Source organism: Chelon labrosus, assembly GCF_963514085.1.
Source record: "Chelon labrosus genome assembly, contig: SCAFFOLD_67, whole genome shotgun sequence".
NCBI lineage: Eukaryota > Metazoa > Chordata > Actinopteri > Mugiliformes > Mugilidae > Chelon > Chelon labrosus.
In genome coordinates, this window is record NW_028181717.1 from 86,720 (window position 1) to 114,172 (window position 27,453).

Consider the following 27,453-nt stretch of genomic DNA (forward strand, 5'->3'; position numbering starts at 1 on the left):
TTTTTTTCAGATTAATCAGATACAGAGGACGCACAGCCAAGGAGACAGGACAGAGGACAGAGAGAGAGGACAAATGGAGCAAGGACAAACAGAAAGGACACACACACAGGGAGCAAACAGACAGAGGACACACAGAGAGGACCAACACAGAGGACACACAGAGAGGACACACAGAGAGACGACACACAGAGGACACACACAGAGGACAAACACAGAGAACACACAGAGAGGACACACAGAGGACAGAGAGAGAGAGAGGACAAAGAGAGAGAGAGAGAGGACACACAGAGGACAGAGAGAGAGAGAGGACAAAGAGAGACTATTTTCAGCGATGGATGAATGTCCAGTTCTCACCTGTCTCAGTTTTCCAATAGTGTCCACGTGTTCGTCCCTCTGTCTCTCAACCTCCACCAGCTGCTGCTTCAATCCGTCCATCTCTGACTGTTTGTCCTGCAAAGACAGAGGGCAGAGAGGGACAGAAACAAAAGGACAGAGAGGGACATAGAGATCAATAGGACAAGCTGCAGATCAGAGCCCCAGTGCATGCTGGGAAGCCATCAGACACTCATCATCATCATGTTTCATCTTATTTATATATATGAAGACTGTAGCTTAGCAGTCTAAGGGTTCTACGTTCTGTTAGTCAGGAACATTAAAGGAACATACTGCTGTCATTATTGATTGATTGATTGATTGATTGATTGATGGTATAGTAACGTTCTGAATCATTGTTAAAGAACCAAAGGTCTGATGAAAGGCTGCCATCTAGTGGTCACTGCTGGTTCTGCTGTCTGAGCTGACCTCTGTTGATTTAAACACTGAAGGTTCCCAACATTAGAACGTCGCCTTAAAGAGGCAGGAGGAGCTGTAGTGGACGTTAGGGTTCTAGATATTTATTGTTCAAACAATGTTTGTACCTGCAGCTGTAAACTGTGTTCTCTCTGCAGATGCTGCATCTCCTCCTGGTGTTGTAGAGAGTTCTTCTCTATGTTGTTCTGCACAAAGGTTAGAACAGATAGAGGACAGTTGGAGAAGGTTTGATAACAGTTAGAATAGATAGAGAACAGTTAAAACAGAAGGAGAATAGTTAGAGAACATTTAGAACAGACAGAGAGCAGTTGGACCAGACAACAGAGATAGAACAGTTAGAAAACAGGTAGGAACAGGTTGAGAAGAGACAGAGAACAGAGAACAGACAGAGAACAGATAGAGAACAGTTAGAGAACAGAGAACAGTTAGAGAACAGATAGAGAACGTATAGAAAACAGTTAGAGAACATGTACCATTTTAAACTTTAAAATGACTGAAGCGGTTCTAACTGGTTCATCAGCTTTTGAGTCTGACAGAGAACAGTTGGAGAACACGACTGACGACTGACCTCGGCCTCTTTGAGGCGTCTCTCGAACCATCCTTTGGTTCCCTCCATGGACTGAATCTGAGCCTGAAGCTCCTCCACCTGCTGCTGGAAACCCTCCAGCTCCTTGGTCCGAGCCTGGAAAAGACCAGGGAGAACGTAGCATGTAGAACGTAGCATGATGTACATAGCATTTGTACGATGTAGCATGTACTATGTAGGATACAGCATGCAGCATGTCCCATGAATCATGCAGCATGTAGCATGTCCTACGTAGGATGTAGCATGTGGGATGTAGCATGTAATACGTAGGATGTAGCATGTGGGATGTAGCATGTGGGATGTAGCATGTAGGATATAGCATGTAATACGTAGGATGTAGCATGTGGGATGTAGCATGTGGGATGTAGCATGTAGGATATAGCATGTAATACGTAGGATGTAGCATGTGGGATGTAGCATGTGGGATGTAGCATGTAGGATATAGCATGTAATACGTAGGATGTAGCATGTAGGATATAGCATGTAATACGTAGGATGTAGCATGTAGGATATAGCATGTCCTACGTAGGATGTAGCATGTGGGATGTAGCATGTAGGATATAGCATGTAATACGTAGGATGTAGCATGTAGGATATAGCGTGTGGGATGTAGCATTTCTCACGTATCACATAGGATGTAGCATGTCCAATGTATCACATAGGATGTAGCATGTCCAATGTATCACGTAGGATGTAGAATGTAGCATGCCCCACATGTAGGATGTAGCATGTAGCATGTCCCACTTATCACGTAGGATGTAGCATGTAGGATGTTCCACGTATCACATAGAATGTAGCATGTAGCATGTACCACGTATTCCATAGGATGTAGCATGTAGCATGTAGCACGTACGATGTAGCATGCAACATGTCTCACTTATCATGTATGATATAGCATGTCCCACATATCCTGTAGGATATAGCATGTAACATGTAGCACGTAGCATATAGCATGTCCCACATATCATGTAGGATATAGCATGTCCCACTTATCCTGTAGGATATAGCATATAGCATGTAGCATGTAGCACGTAGCATATAGCATGTAGCATGTCCCACATATCATGTAGCACGTAGGATGTAGCACATCCCACATATCACGTAGGATGTAGCATGTAGCACGTCCCACATATCATGTAGGATGTAGCATGTAGCATGTAGCACGTAGCATATAGCAAGTAGCATGTCCCACATATCATGTAGCACGTGGGATGTAGCATGCAACATGTCCCACTTATCACGTAGGATGTAGCATGTAGCATGTCCCACATATCATGTAGCATGTAGCATGTAGCATGCAGCATGCAGCATGTCCCACATATTATGTAGCATGTAGCATGTAGCACGTCCCACATATCATGTAGGATGTAGCATGTAGCATGTCCCACATATCATGTAGCATGTAGCATGTCCCACATATCATGTAGCATGTAGCATGTCCCACATATCATGTAGCATGTAGCATGCAGCATGTCCCACATATCATGTAGCATGTAGCACGTCCCACATATCATGTAGCATGTAGCACGTCCCACATATCATGTAGCATGTAGCATGTCCCACATATCATGTAGCATGTAGCATGTAGCATGTAGCATGCAGCATGTCCCACATATCATGTAGCATGTAGCACGTCCCACATATCATGTAGCATGTAGCATTTACAGATGTCACATGACTCTTCTTCTCTACCTTCTCCTCCCTGAGCTGCAGACGGATTTCCTCCTCAGAGCGATTCTTGTCCTCATGGAGTCCTCTCAGCTCCTTCTCATAGCGAGCCCTCACCCCCAGGACCTGAAAGGGAGAGGACAGGGGACAGAAAAATAAATAAACAGGTAAACAAGTTAACAAATGAAGAGGAGACGGTAACTATGACAACAGCCACCTCCTTCTCATGCTGCAGTCGGAGGTCTGACAGCGCCTCCTTGTGGTCGGACTTCTCCTGGTTCAGCTGGATGGCCATGTCGTCCAACATGGACTTCCTCTTCTCTGCCGTCTAAACGCAGAGACACAAGGAGACACAATGAGAGAGACAGGAGACACAATGAGAGAGACAAGAGACAGAGACAAAAGGAGACACAAGGAGACAGAGACACAATGAGAGAGACGAGACAGAGACAAAAGGAAACACAAGGAGACAGGAGACACAATGAGAGAGACAAGAGACAGAGACAAAAGGAGACACAATGAGACAGTGACACAATGAGAGAGACAAAAGGAGACACAAGGAGACAGAGACACAATGAGAGAGACAAGAGACAGAGACACAATGAGATGGACACAGACAGAGACACAATGGGGCAGAGACAGAGACAAACAGAGACAATGAGAAAGAAGAAAGAGACAGAAACAGTGTATCTCTCCTCAGTGTCTCACTGTCCCTATGTCTCTCTGTCTCATTGTCTACGTGTCCCATTGTCTGCGTCTCTGTACCTTCTTGGCCTCGTCCAGTTCTCTCAGCAGTTTGTCCTTCTCTTGTCCTTCTTCAGTTAACTGCTCTAACAACTTCCTGTTGGCAAAACTGGACTCCTGGAGGACATGGAGACAGAGACAACCGTCATTACACCACTGGTCAAAGGTTTTAGAACACCAGACTTTTTCCAGTTTTCTACTGAACATGATTCAGTTCAGTGTCTCATTACACTCTGAAATGAAAGCATAGAACAAATAAGCGTTTTGAGTTGAAACATAAATCATGGAATCAGTTTATAGACCAAAATGTTTTCTAAACCTTTGACTCATCAAAGTAGCCACCTTTGGCAGATATAACAGCTGAAAACACTCGTGGCTTTCTTTCTACAATAGAAATCAAATATTCTCCAGAAAGTTCTTCCCAAGTCTGTTGCAGAAGTTCTCATAAATGTTTGGCACTTGTAGGATGCTTGGCTTTCACTCTTCTGTCCAGTTCATCCCAAACCAGCTCCATGGGGTTTAACTCTGGAGACTGTTCTGGCCACTCCATGTTTTCAAGCTGACCATCTTGTTCTTTTCTCCTGAGGTAGTTCTGTCATAGCTTGGACTTGTGTTTTGGGTCATTATCTTCCTGTAGGATGAACCTCTGACCAACTAGGCTCATACCAGAGGGTACTGCATGGCGCTGCAGAATGCTGTGGTAGCCATTTTGGTTCAGGATGCCTCTCACTCTGTACAAGTCACCGACCCTGGATCCAGCAGAACAGCCCCAGACCATCACACTTCCTCATCTATGTGTGACAGTTGATGTCACACACTGTGGAACCATCCTCTCGCCTACTCGATGGCGAACAAAGATCCTGCATGATGAACTGAAGATTAGAAATGTTGATTCATCAGTCCATAATACCTTCTTCCAGTCTTCAGTAGTCCAGTGGTGGTGTTTCATGGCCCAGACGAGCCTCTTTGTCTTATTCTGACATCTTAGCAACGGCTTTCTTGCTGCAACTTGTCTTGTCAAACCTGCAGCTCCAAGTCTTCTCTTCACAGTTGAAACTGAGACTTGTTTACTACGACCACTATTAAGCTGAGCTTGAAGCTGTTGTCCTGTGAGCCGCCTATCAAGCTGTTAACTCTTAGAAACTTGTCCTCTGATTCAGTTGTGTCTTTGGGTCTGCCAGACCTCTTCCTGTCAGAGTTTTTTGAATTGCAATAAATAACTGGAAAAATTAGGTTTAGGTGTTCTAAAACTTTTGACCGGTAGTGTATGTCCATCATCACCTTCATCATCATCATCATCATCTTCACCTTCATCATCAGGCCATGTGAGGTGGCGGTGAGGCCAGGTGAGATTCAGATTAACCGAGTGAGGTTTAGGTAATGACAGAGACGCAATGGTGAGCTGAGGTGAGGCTAGGTGAGGTCAGCTGAGGTTGGGTTAGACCAGGTCAGGTGAAGTGAGGCCAGGTGAGCTGAGGTAAGGCTGGGTGAGGTCAGGTGAAGTGAGGTGAGGTGAGGTGAGGTCAGCTGAGGTTGGGTGAGACCAGGTGAGGTGAGGTAAGGCTAGGTGAGGTCAGGTGACGCGAGGTGAGGTGAGGTCAGCTGAGGTTGGGTGAGACCAGGTGAGGTGAAGAGAGGCCAGGTGAGGTTAGGCAAGGTTGGGATGGGTGAGGTGAGGTAAGGCTGGGTGAGGTCAGGTGAGGCTAGGTGAGGTCAGGTGAGGCTAGGTGAGGTCAGGTGAAGTGAGGTGAGGCTAGGTGAGGTCAGGTGAAGCGAGGTGAGGCTAGGTGAGGTCAGGTGAGGCCAGGTGAGGTCAGGTGAGGTCAGGTGAGGCCAGATCTTACCTGTAGCTGTGAGTCCAGGTCGTCTCTCTGGGCTAACAGCTTCTCCTGTTCAGCTCGTCTCTGCTGCAGCTCGGCCGTCAGCGCCTCCTGCTGTTCCCTCAGCAGGTTCATCTCCTGAGTCTTCACTGTCTGGATCTGCACACATTCAAACAACTTTATTCATCTTAACAGCGTTGACAGGAACAAGGAGCATCTACAACAAGAGGTCACCACCGAGACGTTAATGAGTGAAGAGACGACAAAGGATTTGATGAAGAACCAGGAATCACGGAATCACGGAATGAAACCTGATAAAACCTGATAAAAGTTCTAGATCTGGATCTGTTCTGGAAGAGCAGCTCAAACTGTTTGTGGGTCACCTTAACAGATTTCAGGATAAAATGTGCTGAAGGTGCTTTTCATACAGTTGGTGCTCTCTAAACTCCATAGATGTTCTGTCTGCTCCCAGATTCTTCAAAAAACAACAAAAGAGGAGTTCTTCATAGGAACCTGATACAAATCAATACTAATTCATTGGTAGAACAAAAGAATTAAATGTGGTCTTTTAAATGTCAGATCTCTCTGGTCATTTTAGTGAATGATCTGATAACTGATCATCAGATTGATCTGTTTGACTGAAACGTGGCTATAGGATGATGAATATGTTAGTTTAAATGAGTCTACTCCACCCAGTCATAGTAATTATCACATCCTTAGAACCACAGGTAGAACACAAAAAACTATTATTATTGTTGCATTATTAGATTCAATTGTCTTTTCTCAGAATGTAAACGGATCAACTCCCTGTTTTAATCCCACCTTAGATCTTGTCCTAACATATGGCATAGAAACTGAAGGTTTAACAGTATTTACTTATAACCCTCTTCTGTCTGATCACTTCCTCATAACTTTTTAATTTACAGTAACAGATAACACAGGAACTGAAGAGACATTTCATTACAGTAGATGTTTATCTGATGATGCTGTAACTAGATATAAAGAATTAATTCCTTCTTTATTTACCTCAGTGCCATGTGCCAATGATGTGGACGACAGCAACCACAATTTAACTCCTGCACTAATAGATTATTTTGTTGATGGCTCTGCAGCATCGCTTAGTTCAACTCTAAACTTAGTTGGTCCTCTGATAAAGAAGGTGATGAATGGGAGGAGGCTAGCTCCATGGTATCATTCACAGCTGATCAGATCAAAGCAGACAGTCTGAAAGCTAGAAAGAATCTGTCATTCCACTAATTCTGAAGAAGCTCACATAGCCTGGAAAGATAGTTTAACAACTTCTAAAAAGCTCTGTGTAATATTAGAACAGCATATTATTCATCATTAATAGAAGAAAACAAGAACAACCCCAGATTTGTTTTCAGCTCTGTGACAAAGAGTTATATGACACGTAAGACAGAACTGAACATGTCTGACTGTTCTCTCATTCACTAAATAAAACTGAGCTACATTTCATAATAAGAGAAAATAAATAACATGTGAAGATTGTGCATGTTTAAATAAAGAGCTTAACTTTAACAGAGGAAACGCTTGAATTTCCTCTTTTTTGTTTCACATCTTGACTCAACCACAAATAATAAATCAACACTCGTCTGCTTCTCTCTTTATTTTTCATGTGTAACTCGTCTGTAACTCTCTCATCTGAACAGGCTCGATATTTACTGCCTGGAATACACAGACTTGATTGGCTGAGTGGTGTCACATGGGACGGTTTTACTCTCGTCCACTGAAGGCGGCGCCCTGTCAGGTTTTAAATCGTAACCTTCTGTTATGGCGGCAGGTCCAGGTCCCGACCCAGAAGCCGTCCCATACGGACCTGGACGTGGTCCGCCTGTGACTTGTGATCTATGCTCTTGACAGTCCTAAACTAAACATATTCTGTCAATGTGATCGAGTTCTAGAGCAGATAAGTTCTAGTTAGGGTTCTAGTAAACTCTACAGAGCTCCTCTTTGGATCTTGATTATTGTGTGGTGTTCTAGGTGAGGTTTTTAATTATTATTGGTTCTACCTATGGATGTGAGAAGAGACCTGTAAGTATGAAACTAGGTCGATTCTACTAGACTACCAAAAAGGATTCTAGATGAGGGTTCTACTGAGTTTGACATATAATTAATTACCTGTTCAAAAGCACACAGACCAGTCCTCAGAGAACGGCTGTCCTGCAAGATGGGTTCCACACCGAGTTAGGTGTTATAACAGATTACTATGGTTTGTGTTCTCCAGAGAGACCACCACCTACCACCTGTTCTAGAACAGCTAGGTTTGTCCTCAGAGATGACGTGATGTCATGGTTCTATGTTCTCCAGGTAGATTACCTGTTCTAGAGCAGCTAGGTTTGTCCTCAGAGATGACGTGATGTCATGGTTCTATGTTCTCCAGGTAGATTACCTGTTCTAGGGCAGCTAGGTTTGTCCTCAGAGATGACGTGATGTTATGGTTCTATGTTCTCCAGGTAGATTACCTGTTCTAGAACAGCTAGGTTTGTCCTCAGAGATGACGTGATGTCATGGTTCTATGTTCTCCAGGTAGATTACCTGTTCTAGGGCAGCTAGGTTTGTCCTCAGAGATGACGTGATGTCATGGTTCTATGTTCTCCAGGTAGATTACCTGTTCTAGAGCAGCTAGGTTTGTCCTCAGAGCATCGTTCTCCTGCAGGATGTTGTCCACCTGCTCCTGACTGACTGCACTTTGACTTGCTACCTGCAGTACCATCACACCACAGGCAGAGGCAACAGAGGGAAAAGAACCCATAAAGTGAGAATAAAGGCAATAAAGGAGGAAACAGAACAACAGAAGAACAGAAATACCAAAGTAAAGGTAAAATAAGAACAGAGAGGATGAAGCTGATCAGAAGCAGAGAAACAGCAGACCAACCCACTGCCAACAATGGGACAGAGATTTCTATAAAAGTTCTCCATACAAAGTCATTTGTTTTCCTTTTGACATTTTGTTCAATATGAATCCATCTTCAGGAAAACATTTCCACAGACTCTACTTCACACTTATTCATACATGTTGTATGTATATAATGTTTGTGTCTTATAAATGTGATTATTATAACTCTCCAGATCGATAAATATGTGCTGTGTCAGAGGAAGTTTCCTTTGCCCTGAGTAGAGGCTCACAGGTAAACGCTGGGCTGTGTTATTGTGTTCAGATGTTCCTTCCAGTATTCGGTTGGAGAACAGTATTGGTGTTACCTGGTCTTTCAGGGCATGTAGAGCTACTTCGTGTTCCTTCTCTTTGCTCTGCAATTGTTCTCTCAGCTCTGCTGCCGTCTGAACAGAAACACAACGAGAACGTTAAGAGGCTAGTCCAACAGTACAACAGTAGCGAGGGAATGAATTAATACATTGGGTATTATACTCAGAGTTCCTTCAGCTATGGGTGAGACCTGCACGTTCTAGAGTAACCCACCCACAGAACAGGTTCTCCCAGTTCTGTCTGGTGTGAACGTCTCTGACTGGGTTCAGATTTCATGGTTGGACCATTGCTCTGTTTGTCTGAGGGACAGTGACGATGAGTGGCACTGATTCATGTCTGTAGCTTTGTGTAGTACCTGGCCGAGCCACCAGGTGGCGTCTCTCAGTGTCTAATAAGGAGATGGATGTTGACCTCAGTGGAACACTTGGTCTGACCTGATTGGCTGCCATGACATCTGACTGAAGCTTCTGGATGCGAGTGTTCATGGCCTTCATCTCTTCCTCTTTCCTCTGGTTGAGCTCCTCAATCTTTGTCCTGTAGAGGAGGAAAAACATCAAGATCTAATCAGCAATGCAACTAGCAACAGTAGTATCTGTAGTATCTGTAGTATCTGTAGTATCAGCAGTATTATTAGATGATGAGATGTTCAGTGTTGGGGAGTTTCTGACCTGCTATCGTTGTACAGAGCCTCCTTTTCTGTCTGCAGACGGTGGAAACTGTAGAACCACAAACAAAGACTCTTTACAGGGTTAACACACAGAGGACATTCCACTGCCTTGCTCATGGGAATCTGAAGGAACCAGAAGCCCTGGGATTAGTGGACAGCCAGCTCTACCACAACAATCACTACATCAGCTGTCCTTCCCGTCTACTGTCTCTTTCTCCACCTTGAGTCGAGCGATTAACTCAGGAAGTCTGGTTAAAAACCAATGGAGCAGCATGTGCGCCCCCTGGAGGACACCAACCAAAACACAACAGTTTATTCAACTATCAGCTCTGACATCAGGGAAAACGCCTGTCCTTACCATGTGCTGCTTCCTAAGTTAATGGACAGGTAAAGATAAAATGAGCAAGTTGGAGTAATGAAGTAATAAATCTTACCTCTCCTGCTTCTTCTTCAACTTCTCAGACAGCTACAGAAAAAAACAAACAAACAGAGATGAACATTAAAGACATCACCACGAAACCTGAACTAAACTAATGAGCATTAAAGACATCACCACTAAACCTGAACTAATGAACATTAAAGACATCACCACGAAACCTGAACTAAACTAATGAGCATTAAAGACATCACCACTAAACCTGAACTAATGAACATTAAAGACATCACCACTAAACCTGAACTAAACTAATGAGCATTAAAGACATCACCACTAAACCTGAACTAAACTAATGAACATTAAGACATCACCACTAAACCTGAACTAATGAACATTAAAGACATCACCACTAAACCTGAACTAAGCTAATGAACATTAAAGACATCACCACCAAACCTGAACTAAACTAATGAACGTTAAAGACATCACCACTAAACCTGAACTAATGAACATTAAAGACATCACCACTAAACCTGAACTAAACTAATGAGCATTAAAGACATCACCACTAAACCTGAACTAAACTAATGAACATTAAAGACATCACCACTAAACCTGAACTAATGAACATTAAAGACATCACCACTAAACCTGAACTAAACTAATGAACATTAAAGACATCACCACTAAACCTGGACTAAGCTAATGAACATTAAAGACATCACCACTAAACCTGAACTAAACTAATGGACATTAAAGACATCACCACTAAACCTGGACTAAGCTAATGAACATTAAAGACATCACCACTAAACCTGAACTAAACTAATGAACATTAAAGACATCACCACTAAACCTGAACTAAACTAATGAACATTAAAGACATCACCACTAAACCTGAACTAAACTAATGAACATTAAAGACATCACCACTAAACCTGGACTAAGCTAATGAACATTAAAGACATCACCACTAAACCTGAACTAAACTAATGAACATTAAAGACATCACCACTAAACCTGGACTAAGCTAATGAACATTAAAGACATCACCACTAAACCTGAACTAAACTAATGAACATTAAAGACATCACCACTAAACCTGAACTAAACTATTGAACATTAAAGACATCACCACTAAACCTGAACTAAACTAATGAACATTAAAGACATCACCACTAAACCTGAACTAAACTAATGGACATTAAAGACATCACCACTAAACCTGAACTAATGAACATTAAAGACATCACCACTAAACCTGAACTAAACTAATGAACATTAAAAACATCACCACTAAACCTGAACTAAACTAATGAACATTAAAGACATCACCAGTAAACCTGAACTAAACTAATGAACATTAAAGACATCACCACTAAACCTGAACTAATGAACATTAAAGACATCACCACTAAACCTGAACTAAACTAATGAACATTAAAGACATCACCACTAAACCTGAACTAAACTAATGAACATTAAAGACATCACCACTAAACCTGAACTAAGCTAATGAACATTAAAGACATCACCACTAAACCTGAACTAAACTAATGAACATTAAAGACATCACCACTAAACCTGAACTAAACTAAAGAACATTAAAGACATCACCACTAAACCTGAACTAATGAACATTAAAGACATCACCACTAAACCTGAACTAAACTAATGAACATTAAAGACATCACCACTAAACCTGAACTAATGAACGTTAAAGACATCACCACTAAACCTGAACTAAACTAATGAACATTAAAGACATCACCACTAAACCTGAACTAAGCTAATGAACATTAAAGACATCACCACTAAACCTGAACTAATGAACATTAAAGACATCACCACTAAACCTGAACTAATTAACATTAAAGACATCACCACTAAACCTGAACTAATGAACATTAAAGACATCACCACTAAACCTGAACTAAACTAATGAATATTAAAGACATCACCACTAAACCTGAACTAATGAACATTAAAGACATCACCACTAAACCTGAACTAAACTAATGAACATTAAAGACATCACCACTAAACCTGAACTAAACTAATGAACATTAAAGACATCACCACTAAACCTGAACTAAACTAAAGAACATTAAGACATCACCACTAAACCTGAACTAATGAACGTTAAAGACATCACCACTAAACCTGAACTAAACTAATGAACATTAAAGACATCACCACTAAACCTGAACTAATGAACGTTAAAGACATCACCACTAAACCTGAACTAATGAACATTAAAGACATCACCACTAAACCTGAACTAAACTAATGAGCATTAAAGACATCACCACTAAACCTGAACTAAACTAATGAACATTAAAGACATCACCACTAAACCTGAACTAATGAGCATTAAAGACATCACCACTAAACCTGAACTAAACTAATGAGCATTAAAGACATCACCACTAAACCTGAACTAAACTAATGAACATTAAAGACATCACCACTAAACCTGAACTAATGAACATTAAAGACATCACCACTAAACCTGAACTAAACTAATGAGCATTAAAGACATCACCACTAAACCTGAACTAAACTAATGAACATTAAAGACATCACCACTAAACCTGAACTAATGAACATTAAAGACATCACCACTAAACCTGAACTAATGAGCATTAAAGACATCACCACTAAACCTGAACTAAAGAACATTAAGACATCACCACTAAACCTGAACTAATGAACATTAAAGACATCACCACTAAACCTGAACTAAACTAAAGAACATTAAAGACATCACCACTAAACCTGAACTAATGAACGTTAAAGACATCACCACTAAACCTGAACTAAACTAATGAACATTAAAGACATAACTAATGAACATTAAAGACATCACCACTAAACCTGAACTAATGAACATTAAAGACATCACCACTAAACCTGGACTAATGAACATTAAAGACATCACCACTAAACCTGAACTAAACTAATGAACATTAAAGACATCACCACTAAACCTGAACTAATGAACATTAAAGACATCACCACTAAACCTGAACTAAAGAACATTAAAGACATCACCACTAAACCTGAACTAATGAACATTAAAGACATCACCACTAAACCTGAACTAAACTAATGAACATTAAAGACATCACCACTAAACCTGAACTAAACTAATGAACATTAAAGACATCACCACTAAACCTGAACTAATGAACATTAAAGACATCACCACTAAACCTGAACTAAAGAACATTAAGACATCACCACTAAACCTGAACTAATGAACATTAAAGACATCACCACTAAACCTGAACTAAACTAAAGAACATTAAAGACATCACCACTAAACCTGAACTAATGAACGTTAAAGACATCACCACTAAACCTGAACTAAACTAATGAACATTAAAGACATAACTAATGAACATTAAAGACATCACCACTAAACCTGAACTAATGAACATTAAAGACATCACCACTAAACCTGGACTAATGAACATTAAAGACATCACCACTAAACCTGAACTAAGCTAATGAACATTAAAGACATCACCACTAAACCTGAACTAAACTAATGAACATTAAAGACATCACCACTAAACCTGAACTAATGAACATTAAAGACATCACCACTAAACCTGAACTAATGAACATTAAAGACATCACCACTAAACCTGAACTAATGAACATTAAAGACATCACCACTAAACCTGAACTAAACTAATGGACATTAAAGACATCACCACTAAACCTGAACTAATGAACATTAAAGACATCACCACTAAACCTGAACTAATGAACATTAAAGACATCACCACTAAACCTGAACTAAACTAATGAACATTAAAGACATCACCACTAAACCTGAACTAATGAACATTAAAGACATCACCACTAAACCTGAACTAATGAACATTAAAGACATCACCACTAAACCTGAACTAATGAACATTAAAGACATCACCACTAAACCTGAACTAAACTAATGAACATTAAAGACATCACCACTAAACCTGAACTAATGAACATTAAAGACATCACTACTAAACCTAAACTAAACTAATGAACATTAAAGACTAAACAATGACATAATTAAGCTCCTGTGTGAAACATTTACCTTTGATATTTCATCCTGCAGTCTGGTGACCTCAGCTTGTTTGGATGCCTGTAGAGAGACAGGAGACAATCAGGACAAATTAGATTGTATTTTGTAGAGCTGTGGTTCCTCAGTCTATCTGGTTTACAGTCACTGTGTGTGTGTGTGTGTGTGTGTGTGTGTGTGTGTGTGTGTATATATATATATATATTCATTGTGTTTACAGTCCTGGTTTCTCCATTAGAGCTTCTAGTGTTTCATATTCTGCCCATGTTGAAGAGCTAGATGATAACATCATGTTCGTGTTGTAACCAGCTGGTGCTGAGGTCTATTGACATTTCGCCGCCGTTCACCAGCTGCCGTCATGTTCCTGTCATGAATTAATTGTCCTCTCGCCCACATTCAACATCTGCCTCCACTGACTTCTATATCCTGGTTCAGGAGAACAGAGAAACCCTGAATCTGTATTTACATCTTCAGTCTAAAAGTGTTAAATGTCTAATGAGGCTGTGGTTTAATGATTATGATCTAAAACAACAAATCAGTGACAGCAGCCATGAAGGTTTTTCTTCAGTCTTCAGGTGTCCATCAGGATCCTGTCTTCTATGGTCCTTCACTCATCCTTCTTCTTAGGGTTAGGGTTAGGGTTCTTCTAGGGTTCTTCTTAGGGTTCTTCTTCTTCTGCTGCAGGATGGATCCAGACCAGAGGGTGGAGCATGTCGTCACATAAACTCTATCATCCGCTGAGCCTCTACTTGACAGGACGTCTTCCACTGACAGGACGTCTGCTGATCTTTATTGAGCAGTTCTGAATGTGTCTTATGTACAATAAAAAACCTCGACAGCATAAGCAGTGGGTGTCAAACATACGCTCGCTAGAGGCTTCAAACTGACCCACAGGATGACTTTGCAGAGTGCACAAATGACATAAAACATAACACGACACCGAGACCCAGAGCTAAACTGCAGATGCAGCAATGAGCTGAAATTACACTTAACTTTATCTTTAGAAATTTCAGGTTGTTCATCAAATGTTCAGTAAAAGGAAAATTCATCTGGATGAACACTATAATAGTTATAGATAGGTAATAGATACTACTTATAGATAGGCAGATATAGATAGAACATTTTTATAATATTCTTCAACAAACATCTAAGAGATCAACTTGACATCAGATTGGGCTGAATGTGTCCCCTGATTTAAAATGAGTTAGACCCCTGGTCTACAGTCTATAAGCAGTGAGGTGCGTTTGATGTGTGTGCCTGTACCTCCAAGTGGTGGATCTGCTCCCTCAGCAGCCTCTTCTCCTCCTGCTCGGTGTTCAGGGCCATCTCCAGCTCTGGTCCAAAGCAGTGAGTTATTGGACAGAGAGCAGCCGACCAGCCTAGCGCTGATTGCTTAGCTACAATCTTCTCTACGCTCTTCTCTGACAGGCCTAAAGGGGGCGCCGCACACAGCAGGGGGAGTCTGTTAGGCCAGACACACACTACACCACCTCCCCTACGTCTCACAGTTTATGGCTGAGCTGCAACGTCAAACAACGCCATGTTTATCTGACTCTTCTTGTTAAACGGGACCAACATGCTATGAATTCTGGGTAAATTAGGACATTTAGTGTGAACACTGATCTGGTCTCTAGAGTCCAGGTTAAACAGGTCCAGGTGTGAACACTGATCTGGTGTCAGTCCACATGTGGAGGTGGTCTGGGACACATGTGACCTCCTTCCTTTGGTAGTGTGAACACACAATGAGTCCTGGGTCACATTAAAGACCACCTACTCAACAGGGCTGATCTGAGGAAGAGGAGTTTAACTCATTCATTCAACCACTAGTAGAAATGATCACATGAATCAGTGATGTCTGTTCATTAGTAATGAGAGCCTTTTAAAAGAATCTGGCCTTGGAGCTGAGAACCAAACTAAACTAGAAACTAATCTGAACTAGAATCAACTCAGGATATTCAATATGAGAAGGAGTTTGATTCATCATGTGATTCATTTTTCATCTGATCATGTTGATTATTTCCTCAATAACTCCCAGCGTCTTTATGTCCTTCATCATCAGAGATGTTTGGTTCCTCTGAGGATGAAGCTTCCAGGGTTCAGGTCTAATCTGAGTCTTTGTCTCTAAAATAAATCAGATCTTAACATGTGAGAGTCTTTCCATCTTGTTCCAACATCTGGATCATGTCTCCAAGTCAACAAGCAGCTGTTGATGGTTCTGATCCAGCGGTAGGTAGAGATCCATTGGAGACAGCAGCTGGTACAATATTCTACTGACCACATGATGGCGCTGCTGATTTACAGACACACACACTGAGATCAGATCTCAAGTGCTGGCTGGGGACGCATGTGGAGACACATTTATATTAAGACCAGGTTGATGGACAGGTGAGACCAGGTGTTAAAGGTCTGAACAATAGTCTGTATATAAATATGGACACCACGTCTCCTCTTCCTCTCATTGGTCAAACTGACTCTATGTTCCCGGGGATACGGGCGGCGCCATCTTGTGAGTTTGGATCCAGAGTCTGATCAGTACGGTCTGAGGGCGGAGCCACGTGGAGCCGTGATATTGATGCCCCGCCCACGCTTCCTCCAGACTCACTCATGTTTTAGTTTAATTAATACTACGCTCTGCTCTACCTCCACCTGTGACAAGGAGATGATGGATTATACTCTGGACTTATTTTTCCAGGAACCTTTGACTCATTTAATTTAAGCTTAATTCTACATATGAGTCTAAAATGTCGGCGTGAAATACAGTATATTGATATAAACTGATGTGTGATGTAAGTAACTTTACTCTAAAGACAGATGTCACGGTTCGTACAAAGTTAACGCTGAAGTTTAAAACTTACTTGTTTTTCCCTTGAAATTTAACAAAATTTCTCAAATGTTGAAAGTTTAAAGCAGGAAACGTTCAGTCACTAAACGTCATTCATCATTAGTCCAGTCTATTATTAGCTAGCCACTAACGGCTCCACCATGTTCTCCTGCTAGCTGTGATAGCAGCTCCACCACCATGTTCTCCAGCTAGCTCTGATGGCAGCTCCACCATGTTCTCCACCTAGCTTTGATGGCAGCTCTACCATGTTCTCCTGCTAGCTCTGATAGCAGCTCCACCACCATGTTCTCCAGCTAGCTCTGATGGCAGCTCCACCACCATGTTCTCCTGCTAGCTCTGATGGCAGCTCCACCATGTTCTCAAGCTAGCTCTGATAGCAGCTCCACTATGTTCTCCAGCTAGCTCTGATGGCAGCTCCACCATGTTCTCCAGCTACCTCTGATGGCAGCTCCACCATGTTCTCCAGCTAGCTCTGATGGCAGCTCCACCATGTTCTCCAGCTAGCTCTGATGGCAGCTCCACTATGTTCTCCAGCTAGCTCTGATGGCAGCTCCACCATGTTCTCCAGCTAGCTCTGATGGCAGCTCTACCATGTTCTCCAGCTAGCTGTGATAGCAGCTCCACCATGTTCTCCAGCTAGCTCTGATGGCAGCTCCACCACCATGTTCTCCTGCTAGCTCTGATGGCAGCTCCACCATGTTCTCCTGCTAGCTCTGATGGCAGCTCCACCATGTTCTCCAGCTAGCTCTGATAGCAGCTCCACCATGTTCTCCAGCTAGCTGTGATGGCAGCTCCACCATGTTCTCCAGCTAGCTCTGATAGCAGCTCCACCATGTTCTCCAGCTAGCTGTGATGGCAGCTCCACCATGTTCTCCAGCTAGCTCTGATGGCAGCTCCACCATGTTCTCCAGCTAGCTCTGATAGCAGCTCCACCATGTTCTCCAGCTAGCTGTGATGGCAGCTCCACCATGTTCTCCAGCTAGCTGCGATGGCAGCTCCACCATGTTCTCCAGCTAGCTCTGATGGCAGCTCCACTGTGTTCTCCAGCTAGCTGCTAACTGTTAAAGGGTTTTGTGTGTGAATGTATTAATGGGTGTTTTTATGACCAGGTAAACAGGTGAATGTTAGTTTTGGCCTCGCAGCTTAGCCATGAGGAGAAAACTGTGACTGAGGAGTGTTTTCTCTCCGGTTGTTTGTTTGAAGCTTGATGAATCTAAAGAAAGTCTTCATCTAGTAGTGTGTGTCTGCCCTGAGCCAACTAGCTGCTCTATGCTAACGTTCATAATGTTCACAATGTTCACAATGTTCATATTGTTCATAACAACAGGCTGTGGCTTAGCATTAAGTCTGGACTCTGTGAAATCATTTCTGTTTCAGGTAAGACACCATGAAGGGTTCATGCTTCAACAGTTTTTATAAATATGTCTCTGGTCACTTCTATAAAAGCTAAAAACAGGATGAACACACAACGACCCTAACCCTATCTGATCCGAAGAGACAGAGTTCAGAGTTTACAGGAGTCAGTTCCTGACGACTGAGATCGACACAGCTGTATAAAGCAATAGAGAATGAATCATTCACTCATTAATAATGAACTCACCGTGTAGCTGTTGGTGTTTGTGCTGCAGCTCAGCGTCCGTCTGAAACAGAAACACACTTTATTAGATTCAACTTTAAATCATGTGTCATGAACAGCTGATGACTCTAGGATCAGATCAGCCAAAGAAATATAGTCTGCTGAGTTCACGTCCACAGTAAATGTAGAGAACTGAGTTCTAGTAGAGAACCATCAGATCAACCTGTCCTTCTAAAGGTTCTCCATCTGCCCTCTACAGGGGCAACTAGTTACTACCACCACACTTTAGCTTACAGCTGCTTTCATAACAACAGGACGGAACGTGTCCCGTCTCAGCTCCACCTGTTCTTGTTCGTTATTGGCCCCGCCTCCCGCTGGCTCCTCCCCTCTCCCTGTGACATCAGAGACTCCATTGGCACCGGCCAACCGGTCCATCTCCGTGGTAGCTCCCTCGTTGCCCTGGGTGACCGGCTGTCTCTGGACCTCCTTGTCGTAGCGGTCCTGGAGGGCTGGAGGAAGATCACACACCTGTCACACCTGCAGCAGCTCCCACCTCCACCTCACCTGTACCCCTAACCCCGTACCTCTCATCTTTTTCTGGAGGGTGGCGTTCTCAGCCTGGAGGCGGAGCAGCTCCCCGTCCACAGGGCTGGAGGTGGAGTTAGGAGGCGGGATCGATGCAGAGGCTCCTCCTCCTCCCTCCTTCAGGCCCTGGTTCTCCTGCTCCAGCTGCTCGATCTGAGTACACAGCTGGAGAAGACATGAAGACATGAGGACACCAAGACATTAAGACATCAAGACATGAAGACATTAAGACACCAAGACATTAAAACATTAAGACATCAAGAGAGTAAGACATGAAGAGAGTAAGACATTAAGACACCAAGACATGAAGACATGAAGACAGGAAGACATTAAAACATCAAGACACCAAGACATCAAGACACCAAGACAGTAAGACATGAAGACACCAAGACATTAAGACATGAAGACACGAAGACACCAAGAGAGTAAGACACCAAGACATGAAAACATTAACACATTAAAACATTAAGACACCAAGACATTAAGACACCAAGACATCAAGACACCAAGACTTCAAGACAGTAAGACAGTAAGACAGTAAGACATGAAGACACAAAGACACAAAGACAATAAAACATTAAAAAGACACCAAGACATGAAAACATTAAGACACCAAGACATTAAGACACCAAGACATCAAGACACCAAGACTTCAAGACTTCAAGACTTCAAGACAGTAAGACAGTAAGACAGTAAGACATTAAGACACAGAGAGAGTAAGACACCAAGACAGTAAGACATGAAGACATGAAGACATGAAGACATTAAAACATTAAGACATGAAGAGAGTAAGACATTAAGACACCAAGACATGAAGACATGAAGACATTAAAACATCAAGACACCAAGACAGTAAGACATGAAGACATGAAGACACCAAGACATTAAGACATGAAGACACCAAGACACCAAGAGAGTAAGACACCAAGACATGAAAACATTAACACATCAAGACAGGAAGACACCAAGACACCAAGACTTCAAGACACCAAGACACCAAGACTTCAAGACAGTAAGACAGTAAGACAGTAAGACATTAAGACACAGAGAAAGTAAGACACCAAGACATTAAAACATTGAGACACCAAGACAGTAAGACATGAAGACATGAAGACAGGAAGACATTAAAACATCAAGAGAGTAAGACATCAAGACACCAAGACAGTAAGACATGAAGACATGAAGACACGAAGACATCAAGACATTAAGACACGAAGACACCAAGAGAGTAAGACACCAAGACATGAAAACATTAACACATTAAAACATTAAGACATTAAGACACCAAGACATCAAGACACCAAGACTTCAAGACAGTAAGACTTCAAGACAGTAAGACAGTAAGACAGTAAGACATGAAGACACAAAGACAATAAAACATTAAAAAGACACCAAGACATGAAAACATTAAGACATCAAGACATGAAAACATTAACACATCAAGACAGGAAGACACCAAGACACCAAGACATTAAGACATTAAGACACCAAGACACCAAGACTTCAAGACACCAAGACTTCAAGACAGTAAGACAGTAAGACAGTAAGACACAGAGAGAGTAAGACACCAAGACATTAAAACATTAAGACACCAAGACAGTAAGACATGAAGACATGAAGACATTAAAACATTAAGACATCAAGAGAGTAAGACATTAAGACACCAAGACATTAAGACACCAAGACATGAAGACATGAAGACAGGAAGACATTAAAACATCAAGAGAGTAAGACATCAAGACACCAAGACAGTAAGACATGAAGACATGAAGACACCAAGACATTAAGACATGAAGACACGAAGACACCAAGACATTAAGACATAAAGACATAAAGACACGAAGACACCAAGAGAGTAAGACACCAAGACATGAAAACATTAACACATTAAAACATTAAGACACCAAGACATTAAGACACCAAGACATCAAGACACCAAGACTTCAAGACAGTAAGACAGTAAGACAGTAAGACATGAAGACATGAAGACACAAAGACAATAAAACATTAAAAAGACACCAAGACATGAAAACATTAAGACACCAAGACATGAAGACATGAAGACATGAAGACACAAAGACAATAAAACATTAAAAAGACATGAAGACACGAAGACGAAGACAAAAAGCCGACCTTGGACAGTTCAGACATCAACGTGCTGTTCTGGAGCCTGAAATCTTCCTCCTGACTGTGGAGCTTCACCTGGAGCATTTCATTCTCACTCAGCAGAGCGTCCACCTCCTGGACAGAGACAGAGACAGAGAGACATAGAGAGACAGTCAAACATTTGAGGGACTGTTTTAGAAGAATAAAAACCTTTGGTGTCATTAAAATGTCCTCAGTGTCTCATGTCTCCAGGTAGACTAATTATTAGTTAGTGTATAAACTGAGTTGAGTGAGACTCACCTGAGCTTTCTTGCTCTTATTCAAAGCCTGCACAAACAAACAACATCCAGTTATTAATTCTTATTAATTCTTATTAATTTAAACCATCAAAGTATTTATTTTATGTCCGTTACCTTCTGAGCTTTGACGTAGTCTCTCTCCAGAGACACATTCTTCTGACGGACAGCGTTCAGCTCTGAAACACAGACATGGACCAGGAGACAACACTGAGCTCAGGTCTAGATCCTGGGTTACCATGGAAACAGGCATGTAAAAACAAATCACCTACATATTAAAAGGACATCACTACTGTAACAGAGTCAGGACGTTTATTAAAACTAAACTCAGCTGTGCTGCTTCACCACCAGAGGTCCCTACCTCCTCATCTCTGACAGGTACAGACTCACACCTGAGGCCGACCCAGTGCATGCTGGGAAAACACTTCAATGTCTACTGCCACGGCCTTTTAACGTTTTTAATTAAATGGAGTCATTTCATGTTATTGATGGTGTTTAGACTGACGGGTCACTCTGTGGTGACGAGGCTACGCTAAGCTAATCAGCTACTCACCTGGACATGAGATAAAGAGTTTTACCTGCAGCGTTCTTCCTCAGATCATCAGACAGCTGGTAGTTCTGAGTCCTGAGCTCCAACAGCTGAGCCTGAACACCAACACAGACACATTCATTAATGAGACCAACACTCAGACCAGAATATGCTAAGCTAACGTAGCATGGTCAGCTGATGAGGAAGGTTCTTTATGAAGCAATCAGTCTGTTCAGAATTAATGATGGAAACATCTCCATGGTAACAGACAGCTAGCTGCCAATGCCCAGGTGAGTCCAGGTGAGTCCAGGTGAACTAACCTGTCTGACAGACCACGTACTCGGACACAGACAGGATGAGCCCCGACGTGTTGAGACTGGTTGACGTCTTCACAAGGAAGGTCGTCTATCGGCGGCCATCTTTAATTATAGAACGGCGGCCATCTTTAATTATAGAACGGCGGCCATCTTTAAGAATGATTCAGTTCAATTCAATTTTATTTCTATAGCGTCAATAACAAAACAAATCGTCTCAAGACGCTTTATAAACCCCGGCCTGAAACCCCCAGAGCAGCCTCAAGGAGACGTGGCAGGAAAAACTCCTTTAACAGGAAGAAACCTCGAGCAGAACCAGAACCAGAACCAGAACCAGCTCATATGGAGGGACCCATCTGCCTAAGGCCAGCCGGGTACAGACAGAAGAAAGAGAGAAGAGAACAGCAAGATAAACATACATCTGTCATAGATACACATATCTGACTAAAGCGTACATGTGGAATCTTATGATACAAACTGATGATGTTACATGACAGTTTGAAAATGTAAGAGGAATCATAGGCAGGTTGGAGAACTGTTCATTCAGGTAGGAGTGGATAACTGCAGGACTCCATGAAGACTGGGCAGGCTGATGAGACCACGACAACAGATGTGTCCTCGTCTCAGAGGTAGCATGGAGCTCCACAGGACAGATGTGTCCTCATCTCAGAGGTAGCATGGAGCTCCACAGGACAGATGTGTCCTCATCTCAGAGGTAGCATGGAGCTCCACAGGACAGATGTGTCCTCGTCTCAGAGGTAGCATGGAGCTCCACAGGACAGATGTGTCCTCGTCTCAGAGGTAGCATGGAGCTCCACAGGACAGATGTGTCCTCGTCTCAGATGTAGCATGGAGCTCCACAGGACAGATGTGTCCTCGTCTCAGAGGTAGCATGGAGCTCCACAGGACAGATGTGTCCTCGTCTCAGAGGTAGCATGGAGCTCCACAGGACAGATGTGTCCTCGTCTCAGAGGTAGCATGGAGCTCCACAGGACAGGTGTGTCCTCGTCTCAGAGGTAGCATGGAGCTCCACAGGACAGATGTGTCCTCGTCTCAGAGGTAGCATGGAGCTCCACAGGACAGATGTGTCCTCGTCTCAGACATCAGGTGTCCCTCCATATCAGGTGTCCCTCCATATTAGGTGTCCCTCCACATCAGGTGTCCCTCCACATCAGGTGTCCCTCCATATCAGGTGTCCCTCCACATCAGGTGTCCCTCCATATTAGGTGTCCCTCCACATCAGGTGTCCCGATACATCAGGTGTCCCTCCACATCAGGTGTCCCTATACATTAGGTGTCCCTCCATATTAGGTGTCCCTCTACATCAGGTGTCCCTCTACATCAGGTGTCCCTAATACATCAGGTGTCCCTCCACATCAGGTGTCCCTCTACATCAGGTGTCCCTCCACATTAGGTGTCCCTCCATATTAGGTGTCCCTCCACATCAGGTGTCCCTCCACATCAGGTGTCCCTCCACATTAGGTGTCCCTCCACATCAGGTGTCCCTAATACATCAGGTGTCCCTCCACATCAGGTGTCCCTCCACATCAGGTGTCCCTCCACATCTGGTGTCCCTATACATCAGGTGTCCCTAATACATTAGGTGTCCCTCCATATCAGGTGTCTCTCTACATCAGGTGTCCCTAATACATTAGGTGTCCCTCCATATCAGGTGTCCCTCTACATCAGGTGTCCCTCCACATCAGGTGTCCCTCCACATCAGGTGTCCCTCTACATTAGGTGTCCCTCTACATCAGGTGTCCCTAATACATCAGGTGTCCCTCCACATCAGGTGTCCCTCCACATCACGTGTCCCTAATACATCAGGTGTCCCTAAAACATCAGGTGTCCCTCCACATCAGGTGTCCCTATACATCAGGTGTCCCTCCACATCAGGTGTCCCTCCACATCAGGTGTCCCTATACATCAGGTGTCCCTCCACATCAGGTGTCCCTCTACATCAGGTGTCCCTCCACATCAGGTGTCCCTATACATCAGGTGTCCCTCCACATCAGGTGTCCCTATACATCAGGTGTCCCTCCACATCAGGTGTCCCTATACATCAGGTGTCCCTCTACATTAGGTGTCCCTCTACATCAGGTGTCCCTCCACATCAGGTGTCCCTATACATCAGGTGTCCCTCTACATCAGGTGTCCCTAATACATCAGGTGTCCCTCCACATCAGGTGTCCCTCCACATCAGGTGTCCCTCCACATCTGGTGTCCCTATACATCAGGTGTCCCTAATACATTAGGTGTCCCTCCATATCAGGTGTCTCTCTACATCAGGTGTCCCTAATACATTAGGTGTCCCTCCATATCAGGTGTCCCTCTACATCAGGTGTCCCTCCACATCAGGTGTCCCTATACATCAGGTGTCCCTCTACATCAGGTGTCCCTAATACATCAGGTGTCCCTCCACATCAGGTGTCCCTCCACATCACGTGTCCCTAATACATCAGGTGTCCCTCCACATCAGGTGTCCCTATACATCAGGTGTCCCTCCACATCAGGTGTCCCTCCACATCAGGTGTCCCTATACATCAGGTGTCCCTCTACATCAGGTGTCCCTCCACATCAGGTGTCCCTCCACATCAGGTGTCCCTATACATCAGGTGTCCCTCCACATCAGGTGTCCCTATACATCAGGTGTCCCTCTACATCAGGTGTCCCTCCACATCAGGTGTCCCTATACATCAGGTGTCCCTCTACATCAGGTGTCCCTAATACATCAGGTGTCCCTCCACATCAGGTGTCCCTCCACATCACGTGTCCCTAATACATCAGGTGTCCCTAATACATCAGGTGTCCCTCCACATCAGGTGTCCCTATACATCAGGTGTCCCTCCACATCAGGTGTCCCTCCACATCAGGTGTCCCTACACATCAGGTGTCCCTATACATCAGGTGTCCCTCTACATTAGGTGTCCCTCCATATCAGGTGTCCCTCTACATCAGGTGTCCCTCTACATCAGGTGTCCCTAATACATTAGGTGTCCCTCCATATCAGGTGTCCCTCTACATCAGGTGTCCCTCCACATCACGTGTCCCTAATACATCAGGTGTCCCTAATACATCAGGTGTCCCTCCACATCAGGTGTCCCTCCACATCAGGTGTCCCTATACATCAGGTGTCCCTCTACATCAGGTGTCCCTCCACATCAGGTGTCCCTCCACATCAGGTGTCCCTATACATCAGGTGTCCCTCCACATCAGGTGTCCCTATACATTAGGTGTCCCTCCACATCAGGTGTCCCTCCACATCAGGTGTCCCTATACATCAGGTGTCCCTCCACATCAGGTGTCCCTATACATCAGGTGTCCCTCCATATCAGGTGTCCCTATACATCAGGTGCCCCTCTACATCAGGTGTCCCTAATACATCAGGTGTCCCTATACATCAGGTGTCCCTCCACATCAGGTGTCCCTATACATCAGGTGTCCCTATACATCAGGTGTCCCTCCATATCAGGTGTCCCTATACATCAGGTGTCCCTCTACATCAGGTGTCCCTAATACATCAGGTGTCCCTCTACATCAGGTGTCCCTCCACATCAGGTGTCCCTATACATCAGGTGTCCCTCCACATCACGTGTCCCTAATACATCAGGTGTCCCTAAAACATCAGGTGTCCCTCCACATCAGGTGTCCCTCCACATCAGGTGTCCCTCCACATCAGGTGTCCCTCCACATCAGGTGTCCCTCCACATCAGGTGTCCCTATACATCAGGTGTCCCTAATACATCAGGTGTCCCTAATACATCAGGTGTCCCTCCACATCAGGTGTCCCTCCATATCAGGTGTCCCTATACATCAGGTGTCCCTCCACATCAGGTGTCCCTATACATCGGGTGTCCCTATACATCAGGTGTCCCTCCATATCAGGTGTCCCTCTACATCAGGTGTCCCTCTACATCAGGTGTCCCTCTACATCAGGTGTCCCTATACATCGGGTGTCCCTCTACATCAGGTGTCCCTCTACATTAGGTGTCCCTCCACATCGGGTGTCCCTCTACATCGGGTGTCCCTCTACATCAGGTGTCCCTATACATCAGGTGTCCCTCCATATCAGGTGTCCCTATACATCAGGTGTCCCTATACATCAGGTGTCCCTCCACATCAGGTGTCCCTAATACATCAGGTGTCCCTCCACATCAGGTGTCCCTATACATCAGGTGTCCCTCCACATCAGGTGTCCCTCTACATCGGGTGTCCCTCTACATCGGGTGTCCCTCCATATCAGGTGTCCCTCTACATCAGGTGTCCCTCCACATCAGGTGTCCATCTACATCAGGTGTCCCTCCATATCAGGTGTCCCTCTACATCAGGTGTCCCTAATACATCAGGTGTCCCTCCACATCAGGTGTCCCTATACATCAGATGTCCCTCTACATCAGGTGTCCCTCCATATCAGGTGTCCCTAATACATCAGGTGTCCCTATACATCAGGTGTCCCTAATACATCAGGTGTCCCTATACATCAGGTGTCCCTCTACATCAGGTGTCCCTAATACATCAGGTGTCCCTAATACATCAGGTGTCCCTAATACATCAGGTGTCCCTATACATCAGGTGTCCCTCTACATCAGGTGTCCCTCCATATCAGGTGTCCCTCTACATCAGGTGTCCCTCTACATCAGGTGTCCCTCCATATCAGGTGTCCCTAATACATCAGGTGTCCCTATACATCAGGTGTCCCTCCACATCAGGTGTCCCTATACATCAGGTGTCCCTCCACATCGGGTGTCCCTCCACATCAGGTGTCCCTATACATCAGGTGTCCCTCCACATCAGGTGTCCCTCTACATCGGGTGTCCCTCTACATCAGGTGTCCCTCCACATCAGGTGTCCCTATACATCAGGTGTCCCTCCACATCAGGTGTCCCTCCACATCAGGTGTCCCTATACATTAGGTGTCCCTCCACATCAGGTGTCCCTATACATCAGGTGTCCCTCTACATCAGGTGTCCCTAATACATCAGGTGTCCCTCCACATCAGGTGTCCCTAATACATCAGGTGTCCCTCCACATCAGGTGTCCCTATACATCAGGTGTCCCTCCACATCAGGTGTCCCTCTACATCAGGTGTCCCTAATACATTAGGTGTCCCTATACATCAGGTGTCCCTCCACATCAGGTGTCCCTCTACATCAGGTGTCCCTATACATCAGGTGTCCCTCCACATCAGGTGTCCCTCTACATCAGGTGTCCCTAATACATTAGGTGT

The 27,453-nt window shown here is 43.8% G+C and overlaps 1 protein-coding gene across 4 annotated transcripts in view; it reads right to left on the reverse strand.

Annotated features, from left to right (window-relative positions):
• gripap1 (GRIP1 associated protein 1) overlaps window positions 1-27,453 on the reverse strand; it is a 39,292-nt gene that overhangs the window by 5,259 nt on the left and 6,580 nt on the right. For 3 of the 4 annotated variants that reach the window (XM_084575196.1, XM_084575195.1, XM_084575198.1), the window contains exons 2-22: window positions 21,962-22,028; window positions 21,501-21,562; window positions 21,388-21,414; window positions 21,115-21,222; window positions 18,981-19,146; window positions 18,739-18,905; window positions 18,421-18,460; window positions 15,242-15,312; window positions 13,994-14,041; window positions 9,956-9,987; window positions 9,523-9,570; window positions 9,289-9,388; window positions 8,851-8,928; window positions 8,258-8,350; window positions 5,653-5,787; window positions 3,830-3,925; window positions 3,282-3,392; window positions 3,089-3,190; window positions 1,379-1,492; window positions 918-995; window positions 355-450 (exon numbers count right to left, since the gene is read on the reverse strand). In XM_084575196.1, coding sequence (XP_084431322.1) covers window positions 355-450; window positions 918-995; window positions 1,379-1,492; window positions 3,089-3,190; window positions 3,282-3,392; window positions 3,830-3,925; window positions 5,653-5,787; window positions 8,258-8,350; window positions 8,851-8,928; window positions 9,289-9,388; window positions 9,523-9,570; window positions 9,956-9,987; window positions 13,994-14,041; window positions 15,242-15,312; window positions 18,421-18,460; window positions 18,739-18,905; window positions 18,981-19,146; window positions 21,115-21,222; window positions 21,388-21,414; window positions 21,501-21,562; window positions 21,962-22,028 — 1,839 coding nt within the window. The remainder of the gene's footprint in view (window positions 1-354; window positions 451-917; window positions 996-1,378; window positions 1,493-3,088; window positions 3,191-3,281; window positions 3,393-3,829; window positions 3,926-5,652; window positions 5,788-8,257; window positions 8,351-8,850; window positions 8,929-9,288; window positions 9,389-9,522; window positions 9,571-9,955; window positions 9,988-13,993; window positions 14,042-15,241; window positions 15,313-18,420; window positions 18,461-18,738; window positions 18,906-18,980; window positions 19,147-21,114; window positions 21,223-21,387; window positions 21,415-21,500; window positions 21,563-21,961; window positions 22,029-27,453) is intronic. The other variant, XM_084575197.1, reaches the window with a different exon arrangement.